Consider the following 11078-nt stretch of genomic DNA (forward strand, 5'->3'; position numbering starts at 1 on the left):
TTTTTTTCTTTTTCTTTTTGCGTATACTCATGCAAAATGCTGATTAATTATATACACAAATTTACACATTCAAGAAAAAGTCAATAGGCTTTTTTTTCTTTTCGTATGATTTGATATGTAACAGTAGCGATTCGTAGTGTAACAATTAAAATGGAAGGATATCTTCAATGTGAACTTATTTATTATTCGTAAGAAAATTCAATTCCTGATAAAAATTACTTAAAATAGAAAGAGGTGATTCTCTCTGTGCAATCGTTAATAGTATTTTTAGTACAATTACGTTCAAGCTGCGTATCACAAAAAAAAATTTATGATAGCGCAATAGGATTATTTGTACAAGATATAGCTATTTTTACTACCACTTTTTATTTGAAAGTTTTATCTTGTCATTAATTACCGTTTAATTTTTTCACGTGTTTCAAAATTGGAATCTCAATCTCGATTTGTAATTGTGCACCGATAAGAAATGGAAAATAAATGTTATACTTATGGAAAACAAAGAAGATCGTAAAATATTTACACGAATTGTATAAATATCGCAATTGAGCTTAGAAAAGTGGTTTGTACCAACTCTTTGTGATTTTTGTTATCAGTCATACGCATGTTATATTCTGTTTTACAATTTTATTTCATAAGATTTTACATTATACTTATATTTATTTTATGTTTATAATATAGATATGAGGAAACAATTCGCGATAAGTATCAGATCAGCATATTTTTTTTTTTTTAGGTTTAGAAATCAACATTGATTGATGAATTATTGCTGTCAAATACAGATTTATATTGTTATATATTAAATGACGAAGAGTACTTATGGTTTAATTCTATAAATGATACAAAAATAAAAATGATACTTTATTCTACGTTTAATTACACTGTTTAGAATAAAGGTAGACGTATTAGCCAGTCGCATCAGTACATTATAACGAAATGGAAAATTGAAAGAATCAATGCATTTACTGCTATCTAGTCTCATCGTAAATAACAGTTTATAGAGTATTCAAGTTGTGTACATCTTTTGCTTTGGGAAAAATCGTATATGAGAAATAAAATGATATATTTAATTGATGAATTGTACTTAGGAACACAGTAGCTGCGGGTTTGATGGAAAATAATGAACAGAGAAAAATATCTATTTTAAGTTTCCAGTAGTTTTTCAGCGATGTGAAATTTAAATTTCAGATATTCATCGAATCTGTCATAATAAAAACCAAATTCATTAAGTTCTGTTATCTTCGATACAATTACATGGCTGGTAATTGAGTCATTGTTTTAAATAATGAATGCTGATATGTTTCGAGGTTATGCAGCTTTGTAATAAACCAGAATTTAAAAATAAGATGATACACCCTAGCTCAACATTCCAATAATCTAAGCATATTACATTCATAAAGCGCTGTCATCTAAGGAGTTATTAATACCGTTTCCATCCTCGCCAATCATTTCCTGAAACAAATAAAATATGCTGAATACTGATCGACGTAATTAAACCTTTGAGATATGAATCTGAGAAAAATTTCATTAGGAAATGGATTAATAACGAGTGATCGCAGTTGTAGGTAAATGGTTTTACCTGCAATACTTCGACGAGTGCCCTGGTCTCATCCAACATTTCATTGCAGACGCGATTTTCTTCTTCCAATTTAACAATACGTTCAGTTAACGCACTGTTCTCCTCCAGGGCATCTTCAAGCGCAATACGTCGGCGTTCTGCCAAAACTTCCCAATAATTTTCACTTGGTCCAGCTATAGGAGAAAAAAAATTACCGACATCATGAAAAGCAAATTGCCATAAGAAGTAATCGTAAGATTAAGAAAAACAGTTACTGTAATTACCTTCAGAGGTAAGATCTTCAACTGATACCTTGATTTTTTCCTGAGTTGTTTGGATACCTTTGTGATGCACTTTTTTGCGCTTGACTGTTTCAGTTTTTGCAGTCTTCTCAGACATTTCACTGCGACAAAAAAAAACCATACAACAAACGAAAGGCTAAGTATTATAGTAAGGTTGAGACGTCAAAAATTTGTTTACAAATTTCCAAAGACTTAAGTAGTCCTCAATTGAAAATTGTCACGTACGGAAGATAACGCGTAATATGTAATTTCTCTGGCTTTATCAACCTCGGATGACTCAAGGTCACATGTAATTTTTCAAATAAAATCATATTTTTCGTAGACAGACATAACAGAAGAAATTTGGACAAATTGGACGTGTTAAGAATGTTGCATAGATTGGATATATTCCCGAGATTCATGCTAATCGTACGTTGATATCTGCGGTACGTATAAGGTATGTATTGGAAAATTTAGGTGCAATTTACTTACTTTTTGAGAAGCTCTTTTGCAGAAGCTGTAGATCTGAGCGTTCTGCCGGCACCAACCAGGTTCTCCTTATCTTTCGCAGCTGGCTGCAAAACACGTAAGGATTTCCTTACCTTTGTATCCTATTTACAGGGAACAGAAAGTAAGTAAGTAACTTATCGTCTCTCTGTGTTGCGGAGTTTTATCAATGAGAAAAATTTCAAACAAATGAAGAGACGAAGTAAAGATTCTCTGCGTGAATCTAGCAGTACTATAGAAGATTTACTAAACTGATAAACTGCGATTCGTTTGACTCTTGCTGAATTTAATAAATTGATAAAAAAAAAAAAAAATTACGACAAACAAGTAATAATACGGACTATCTAGAAGTGATTATTTGCCTTAACTTCGGACGCAACCCGTTAACATTTTTTTCTTATTAAATTTAAGCTTAGTCGGAGAGGAAATTGGCCCTAAGTAATTCTATCTAGAGGAACTAGGTAATGAAATTGTGATCACAGACAACTAACCTCTGAAGCCGCGGTTTTGGCGGCAGATACTTTGGTGGTACCTTCGGGCTTCATGATGCAAGCTTGGCGGCTCGAAAATGTGTTCTATTCAAGCTGGGAATGAAATACTTAAATTTATGAAGATTTCGGTAATCTTGTACCCTATTTACCTCCTTTGCCGTTTATTTTTCTTTGAACATAAAACCACAACCGTCGAATTCAAACAAAATTTCGACGCCACAAACGGTGATCTACGAAATAGGACAGATTGGCAACTTGTGCACGTTTTACGGCTGCGTAAAGGTAGACGGTTCCGAGAAATGTTTTTACTGGTAGTGGGAGGACGCCAAAGCATTTTGAAAAGACAGTTGAAGTTGCCAATTACGTAATCGATGACTGAACGGAGTGACAGCTTGCAGCAGAAAAAAAAAAACGTCTGCAGAGAAATGATTGTGTTCAAAATTTTTTATTAACAATATTGAGAAAGGGTGGGAATAACGGTATGTGAAACACTGTGTGACATGAGCATAATGTAATGATTAATTGATTAATGGTCTGTTTAGAATCTCGTAATACGTACGTGTATCGTTGGACTCGTAATTGTAATACGAAAAACATAAGTTGGAATTATTTGAATGATAAACAATGCGTCTACGACAGTCATATTTTGAATAACAAAGGGAGTATAATTATAGCAGTTGAATAGTCTGGCATATACCGAATAATAAACGACGATTATACCGTCTCAAAATGAACAGAAATCACGTCAACGTTGATAAAAAAATGTCCCAACTGCCAAGCTGGTTGTGGACAACCTCAAATTTGCTGCCGCCGATATATCGGCAAATCTGGGAAGATGTGAAGGAGAGTAAACCGGCCGTCTACGGAGGGTCGAGCGCAATAAACGAAGTCTTGGTTGACACGAACAAGGTGTTTCCACTCCTACTCACTAGTCAATTACCGACCGAAGTTCTTGGATATATCTGGAGTCTCGCCAATCACAAGTATGCCGGACAATTGACTGAGCAAGAACTGTACGTAGTTCTAGCCCTGGTGGCCATTGCTCAGGCTTCATATACCTTCAATAGTTTGGACGTCCTGCATCTGACGCCGTCACCACCGATACCAAATTTAAATATGTCACTGTTGGGTGGAAAGCAAGCAGTTCCAGCAAAGTTTGAGGCGAAATCTCAGCCTGAAAATATCTCATTTGACACGAGTGATGAATTTTCAGACTTCCAAAGTGCTCCGGCTGTGAACAGCCAGGCGGTACCAAGCGTTCCTATGATCGACTCCAGGCAGGGATCCGCAATCGGAAGCCGGCTGGCCAACCATAATCTAGGGGTGAAGAAACCCAGTGAAAAACCAAGGAAAGTTAACAACGGCAAGCCGCACGCCGGCGGTAGTCAGGCCAGAAATCCTGGCAGCAAAGAGCTGCTGGGAAACGATCCTATAGCTGACCTTTTTCCAAAATGTCCAATAAAAACACAATCCAAAGTCGTCATACTCAAAGACACTGCCATACGGAGCAATGATCTACCCAAGGAGAGCGGAGTCGGCCCTAAAGAAAATGTGGTTCAGTTTCTGGATAGAGGGACTTCGTCTCTGGATAACAATAGTTTTTTAAATATGCAAGGAATTAGAGACAAAGTAACAACACCAAAGAAAGAGATTGAGGAAGGTCGACTAGACCTAATGAGCGTTCAGTCGACGGAGGACAAGTACAGCGCGCTGAGAGTATTAGTTGAAGAACCACAGTCGACTACAATTGCAATAACGCCAAGCATTGACGTTTTGCCAACGGATGATTTTGGGGACTTTGTATCCGCCGAGCAACCTGAAACGAAACACAATCCTGTGCCCTCGCAAGAGCCAATTGATTTTTTCTCAAATTTTGACTTCAAAGACTCTAATGCGGATTTTAGAACAGAAAATATGTTTGTTCAAGGAATTTCTAACTCATTTAGTAATCTCAGAATCGAGAATGCTACTGATCCTGCTGCAGTGAGCGAAAAATTTGATGGTATAAGTGAATCAGGTCAGTCAATGTATGAAGTTATACGAAGTTTCTTCATCATACCATTTTTTTTTTCTTATCTGTTTAATCAATCATCTATTTTTTTTTACTATAGATAAAGTAGTCCAAAAAGAAGATAACATCTCAGTAAATAGCATAGAACTGGGTATTGGATCATTAGGCTGTTTACCCCGATCTGGCTCTGTTCCCAGCCTTGATTTAAAGTGTTTCTTAACAAACAGCCAAGACGATGATCATCAGGTGGAAAGCATGCATCAGGTTTGAAAAATGCATGCTTTGTGATAAAAAATTACTTTTTACACTTCTGAGACTCGCTGACCAAATTCTTCATTAACTAAAGTTACATTTGTAAATATTCATTGACAGGTACTTTTATATTTTCACAGCTAATATATTGGGAATGGAAGCAGTACATGGAAGGCTGCATACTTCTGTTACAAGTCGCAGCAAACATATTTACCAGCATTACCTCGGAAGATGTTTTACACGAAGTTCTTGCTTCTGCCCAAGGCTACAATTTTCTCTGTAGTAAGTAATTTATTTTCTTATCAATACATATCCTCTACTTTTGTGTGTATTGATTAAAAATTTTGTAGTATAAAATATCTCATTTATTCTTGTCCAATTAACATTCTCAGATTTAGCTGAAGTAGCAGCTGTTTGCAGAAGAGTAAATTTCTCTCATAAAGAACTAGATATTAATATGATGGGATTCGACGATCTTCTAATGGATATTGACCGGACTTGGGCTGAGATGGAACCGTTTTATTCCAATATCCCGGTAATTTGTTAAAAATATGTTAATATATATAAAAACTCATTGTAACTTCAAGATCATTAACAAATCTTATTTATTAACTGTTGAAAGATAATTTTAATCTACATTGATTTTTTCAGATCGTCACAGAATTGCCAGTCTGGCCTTTACATCATGGTGAGAATATCACTTGTTCTCTATGCTTAACAGTAGTAACAAGTGATAGAGTTATTTACAATGAGAGCAGCTATCACGTGACCTGTGCTAATTTGTGGCTAAATTGCATAAGTAACAATCTTCCGGCTTTATCCTACCCTTTGTCTCAACTTTCTTCTACATCGTTGAATAATAGACAAGTATGATTTTTTTATTACAAAGATTTTATTGATCACACTCCGTCACTCCATATTAATTTAAAAAAATAAAAATAAATAATGCCACTATAAAGTAAATAATACTATCTATCGTTGACTTGTGTCACGTGGCCTGTACACGATCCCTCTACTCTTCATTTCCCTGATGACATTAGCTGGCAAACGTCCGGATACAGAAATCGCGTACACACCTTTGCAGAAACGGTCTGAAACATAAAATTTGAATCTCTTTATTGTACTTAAAAAACAGGTATATATTCCGTTACTGGTAGACTAGTTATTCCAATAAATCTATTTATAATTGTTTTATCTACGATAATAATCCTGATAACTACAATGCATCTCAATATTATTTAGTAACATGCTGAATAGTTTAACTACTGAACAGTTAGCGTCTGTACGCGAGGACTGTTCATTAAGAATCTAGGGTCTTTTAGAACCATAAGTGTTTCATATCGTATCACCCTATGAATTCTCTAAAAAGATCTTCACATTTATGTTATTCTATCATATTTTATGAATTTTATCTATAGCATAGACAAATCATATACACACATGTATTTATTATTTATGCGATGAAACAATGAGACTAGTTCAATGGTACAACCAAAACTCTGTTTTGCCTCGAAAATCTAACAAATAAATAAACAATTGTTAATAAAAAATAATGAGAACTTCATTGCAGATTCTGAAGAAAAAACGTTAAAATTGAATTGGTTCTCCCGGAACAAAGTGATCATTATGTTGCTGTAGATGAGTAATCCTGTTAATTACTTGTAATTTTCATTTCTACTCACTTATTCGCTGCCATTTGCAGACCCAACTATCTTCAGGGCTCATTACTGCAATCATTCTGAAACCGTACAAAGAAAATATGTAAATGAGTCGAAAAAATTATATAGGGCTTAAAAATTAATATCAGCTAATTAAGACACTGAGAAAAATGAATATTGAACTTACCCATCAAAATTTGAGCTTGTGCAATCAAACACGTTATCCTTGTTGTTTTTCATGCGAAGAAATTCGTCACAGTTATCGCAGCCGTCAAATTCAAACTGATCGAACGTCTGTAATATTTTAAAGCAGAAATAAGTACTCAATGTGAGATGGATTATATAATTATTGAAATTTGCAAATTTGAAAAGGTAGAGGAGTCTTTCTCTGTAATTTGGTGGTGAATTTGAACAGTCTCCTGTCAAGTTCATTTTTAAATTGCAACGAATGAAAAGACACCATTAGTTTTGTATTATAATATTGGTATTGATTTGCCTATTAAATATATATAATATAGTACATTTTTGTAAATATTTTTATATTATATTTTAAATCGGCTACAAGGGACTGTTTTTGAACCCTTGGGATACTTTTTAAATCATATTAGGACAAAAACTAAATCAAATCAAAATATTATTATGAAAAAATATTATGCATTATACAATACACTTCCAACGTCTTATAGAAAAATCTCGGTACATTGCAACAAACGGCAAATATTTTGTCTTATAACTCTAAACTGAGTTCGGGCCACATCAGGAAACTGTTTTCCGAGGTGTTACAAAAATTGTAATAAATAAATTAATTGAAATTTGGTGGCGAAGTTATCAAATCCATAAAAATGACTGTTATATATTTCGAAAAATAACTTTGTTTAATGTTTACTTGAAAACTTTTTGTTATAAAAATGCCTGGGACAGCGAGTTGCCTACTTACAGAGAAAGACCCATTATATATAGACTAGATAGGATAGCTTTTACTGGGCTCAAAGTTTGGTTATGTTTGGAAGAGATGATAACATTACCTTAATCAGTGAACAGACTAAACATGCTCGCAATCCACGTAAATCTTTGGGTACAGTCTCCATTGACATGATTAATCTGCGGCTGCTTCTAACTTGTTGAACTAAATTAATCTCTTTTTAATAAATTAACTTCAGAACGCTTAATATGGACGCTGACAGGTCGTTCGTGAACGTCAACAAAGAACTGAACTGCACTGAACCAAGTACTGAACTGCACTGAACCAAGTACTGAACTGCACTGAACGAAGTACTGAACTTGACTGAACGACACTGAACCAAACACTGAACTATATGTATATGACTGAAACCGGGAACCTGTGCTTGCTATTCCATTCCAATGGTGCGTTCCGAAACTAGGTGGCAGGGTTAGAGCATATACAGTAGGCAGTGCTAAAAACTCTCTAGGAAGACCATGATAGAGGGTATTATACACTGCGAGCACTGTAAGGTGTGACGTCAATTTAGTATACTGCGAAGCCGTTCCTTTATAGTTAGCTATACTGGTTACTGTTTAAAACGGAACGCAGTACAGTATACTGTGATCGACATTTTTCGGCGTTACTTTCATTTCATACATAATATTTGTCTCACACTGCAATAGATAAAATTTCTTCAAATTTTCCATTTTTGTTTTTAACGGCCGGTATTTTTAAATGACAATATTCAATAATAATAATTATCAATAGTGGAAGCTGTTAAATTTCTGAACGCTGTTGATAACGTGATCAAAGCACTGAGAGCACCTTACCTCGAAAACACCAGTGTTCACAGCAGAAAAATGGCGACAATTTATGACGTCATATATTTCCCTAGGATACTGCGACTATACTGTCAGTCTATAACGGAACGAATTTCTCCCCAGTAAGAGCACTGAACAGTGCTCGCGGTGTATATCGGAACATACCCAGAGTGAGTCACTACATTCGTCATTTTCACCCAATCCGAGAACCGTCAAATTTCCAATCTACCTAACCATCGCCCATCTAAAATTTCTATGCTCCGAGGCTGATCGTGTCATTCCAGCATTGCAAAGGAGCGGTTAGCGTCCGACACTGGCTTTGTGAAGTTAATCGATCACGTACTTGTTGTGAAGCAATTTGCGGTTATATTACATTGCAAAGTAAGTCAGTGAGGAAAGAGGAAGATGTCGACAGATTTCTATATACGCTACTACGTAGGCCACAAAGGTAAATTCGGCCACGAATTTCTCGAGTTCGAATTCAGGCCAGACGGAAAATTGAGGTACGCCAACAATTCGAACTACAAAAACGACACGATGATCCGCAAGGAAGCGTACGTTCACAACTGCGTTATGGAAGAACTGAAGAGGATAATACAGGATTCGGAAATAATGCAAGAGGATGATTCTCTATGGCCGCAACCGGACAGAGTCGGTCGACAAGAATTGGAAATTGTCATCGGAGACGAACACATTTCATTCACAACATCTAAAACTGGTTCGCTACTAGACGTCAATCAATCCAGGGATCCGGAAGGACTACGATGCTTCTATTACCTCGTCCAGGACCTCAAGTGCCTCGTGTTTTCGCTCATCGGTCTCCACTTCAAAATAAAACCGATATAAACGGTTGCCATCATCGTATATCCCCCCCTTTCCCCCGCCAGTCTCGATGGTTATGTGTACGAGTAATACAAATAAAATGAAAACAATGTATTTATTATTCTGTTGATAACTTCATGTTTGTTTTCATCTATAAATCTGCACTTAGTCTTTCGTACAGCAATTCCATCACTATAAAAAATACATCCTTAAACCGTGCTTGAGATCCAGCTTAAGTTTATTGCTAAGTTAGGTTATGTTGGACATTGCATATTATTTTTCTCGCATATAAATATTGACCGTCAGAGCAAAAGACTAGTGTATCAGTTGGGGTGCTTGAAAGCTTCAAGCGACAGTTAAACGTGGTTTTATTTTTATAAATTTTGTTCAGATGAAATAGTGATTCCATTTAAAACATTGGAATGGAATTAATTATCGAGCCGCGCACATATATTTAAATAAAGATAATTGGGCAGGAATATATCCGAGAATTGAATAAAAGAATTTCAAATTATATGTTCTTATTTCTAATATGTACTTTTCTTCCCTTCGTTAGTCTCACAACGGCTTTAAACATTGATGTGCGATGCACAGGACTGATGTTTGTAGCCCGGAATTTAGAACACAACTATCTCTCTCACACCGGCCCCCACTTCGTCGCGTGCGGTCTAGTCTGTATAGCGTTCGTGGCGTAGGGCATGTAAGGTGGTGTTCACGGCCCACGGAGTCAGTCTGTGACAGTTCGTGAATGACTGTGTTTTCGCGTGTTTGAGCTCATCTGAAATTTCCCGGGTTTAGTCAAATTGTGGAAGGTACGCAAATCACCCATATCGATTGTACATTACGCTTATTGTTCAAATATCTCACGCTAAACGATTGCACGCAGTATGTAATTTGCTGATATTTTTGCTATTTTATAGTATAAAGTGAAAGTCTTCGAATGCCTCATTTTTCAATTGGTTCTGAGCCTTACCGTCTTCCATCTTTTTTGGCGGGATGACCAAACCATTGAATCAAACACTTGGCTATATAGGCATATTTTGGCGAGGCACTGGTATAGATACCAAAATGAACCAAAGTGTAGTTACGTGAAACTCAAAATTGTTCTGGCATACCTTGGTTGCTACAGCAGTGGCTTGCAAAAACATGCCTCATAGTAATTCCAAAAGACCCAGTGCACTACAGTTGAAAGCATGCTTCACCACATTTGTGCATCTCAATTTAATCTTATTCTTGTATGTTGGCTAATCCAATAATCCAATAAGCGAGAAATATCTACCATAACTATTAAAAATATATCGTGAAATTATTTTTTTTGTTAATATATGGTTTTTCAATGCCCAGATTCGTCATGAACGATCGTGTCGCTACGGATGCAGTACACGAGAGGTTTAGATCACCTGAAGTACAGTGTCTAATCTGCAACGAGCGCTTCCCATTCAATAAGTTGAAGAAACATTATACCCAGAAGTTTCACGCATCTAAAGATTCCTGTGTGTATTGCAAACAACCCACATACAAATATATGATGTCTGATCAAAGAGAGCTGGTGTGGCATGAATGCTCTTAGATCATTTATTTATTCCCCGGCAAATATTTTATCTACCATATATGTAATATATTATCTAAACTAATACTTGTTGCACTACAAAATTGGGGATCCCAAAGGCGTAGCTGCGCAACTGGTTAATTCATTCCGTAAATCCAGATTTTGCCAGGCAACATAGGTTTACAGAT

The 11078-nt window shown here is 35.8% G+C and overlaps 4 protein-coding genes across 6 annotated transcripts; 2 read left to right on the forward strand and 2 right to left on the reverse strand.

Moving 5' to 3' along the window:
• Positions 1-416: 416 nt before the first annotated feature.
• Positions 417-3094, reverse strand: LOC107224725 (geminin). 3 transcript variants are annotated; one of them, XM_046730683.1, is made up of 6 exons: positions 2984-3094; positions 2835-2927; positions 2329-2411; positions 1840-1958; positions 1577-1749; positions 417-1449 (listed from the first exon to the last, which is right to left on the reverse strand). In XM_046730683.1, the coding sequence occupies exons 2-6, from the start codon at positions 2886-2888 to the stop codon at positions 1390-1392; spliced, it is 489 nt and encodes a 162-aa protein (XP_046586639.1). In that variant the 5' UTR covers positions 2889-2927; positions 2984-3094; the 3' UTR covers positions 417-1389. The 3 variants fall into 3 exon arrangements, with proteins under 3 accessions (XP_046586639.1, XP_046586638.1, XP_015520387.1); XM_046730682.1 differs by having other exon boundaries at positions 2329-2447; XM_015664901.2 differs by having other exon boundaries at positions 2329-2447; positions 2835-3072.
• A 27-nt stretch (positions 3095-3121) lies between these two features.
• On the forward strand, positions 3122-5970 carry LOC107224669 (synergin gamma). Its single transcript, XM_015664831.2, has 5 exons — positions 3122-4851; positions 4946-5109; positions 5238-5379; positions 5490-5632; positions 5749-5970. Exons 1-5 carry the CDS (start codon positions 3564-3566, stop codon positions 5968-5970), a joined length of 1959 nt encoding a protein of 652 aa, XP_015520317.2. The 5' UTR covers positions 3122-3563.
• LOC107224677 (transcription elongation factor SPT4) lies at positions 5686-8103 on the reverse strand. Its single transcript, XM_015664843.2, has 4 exons — positions 7781-8103; positions 6943-7049; positions 6780-6835; positions 5686-6188 (listed from the first exon to the last, which is right to left on the reverse strand). The coding sequence occupies exons 1-4, from the start codon at positions 7847-7849 to the stop codon at positions 6070-6072; spliced, it is 351 nt and encodes a 116-aa protein (XP_015520329.1). The 5' UTR covers positions 7850-8103; the 3' UTR covers positions 5686-6069.
• A 668-nt stretch (positions 8104-8771) lies between these two features.
• LOC107224705 (protein mago nashi homolog) lies at positions 8772-9855 on the forward strand. The gene has a single exon (XM_015664878.2). The coding sequence runs from the start codon at positions 8925-8927 to the stop codon at positions 9363-9365; it is 441 nt and encodes a 146-aa protein (XP_015520364.1). The 5' UTR covers positions 8772-8924; the 3' UTR covers positions 9366-9855.
• The last annotated feature ends 1223 nt before the right edge of the window (positions 9856-11078 follow it).

This window comes from Neodiprion lecontei, chromosome 2 (genome assembly GCF_021901455.1).
Source record: "Neodiprion lecontei isolate iyNeoLeco1 chromosome 2, iyNeoLeco1.1, whole genome shotgun sequence".
In the NCBI taxonomy this organism is placed as follows: Eukaryota; Metazoa; Arthropoda; class Insecta; order Hymenoptera; family Diprionidae; genus Neodiprion; species Neodiprion lecontei.

Bases quoted from the DNA above. Each gene is read 5' to 3' on its own strand.
- LOC107224725 (XM_046730682.1), bottom strand. From the start codon at position 2,888: ATGAAGCCCGAAGGTACCACCAAAGTATCTGCCGCCAAAACCGCGGCT. The intron at 1,959-2,328 runs GTAAGTAAATTG...TTTTTGTCGCAG, and splicing joins GCAAAAGAGCTTCTCAAAAA to TGAAATGTCTGAGAAGACTG. The intron at 1,750-1,839 runs GTAATTACAGTA...TTTCTCCTATAG, and splicing joins TGAAGATCTTACCTCTGAAG to CTGGACCAAGTGAAAATTAT.
- LOC107224669 (XM_015664831.2), top strand. From the start codon at position 3,564: ATGAACAGAAATCACGTCAACGTTGATAAAAAAATGTCCCAACTGCCA. The intron at 5,110-5,237 runs GTTTGAAAAATG...ATATTTTCACAG, and splicing joins AGGTGGAAAGCATGCATCAG to CTAATATATTGGGAATGGAA. The intron at 5,380-5,489 runs GTAAGTAATTTA...TAACATTCTCAG, and splicing joins AGGCTACAATTTTCTCTGTA to ATTTAGCTGAAGTAGCAGCT.
- LOC107224677 (XM_015664843.2), bottom strand. From the start codon at position 7,849: ATGTCAATGGAGACTGTACCCAAAGATTTACGTGGATTGCGAGCATGT. The intron at 7,050-7,780 runs GTAATGTTATCA...AAAATATTACAG, and splicing joins TAGTCTGTTCACTGATTAAG to ACGTTCGATCAGTTTGAATT. The intron at 6,189-6,779 runs GTGAGTAGAAAT...TTTATGTTTCAG, and splicing joins CTGCAAATGGCAGCGAATAA to ACCGTTTCTGCAAAGGTGTG.
- LOC107224705 (XM_015664878.2), top strand. From the start codon at position 8,925: ATGTCGACAGATTTCTATATACGCTACTACGTAGGCCACAAAGGTAAA.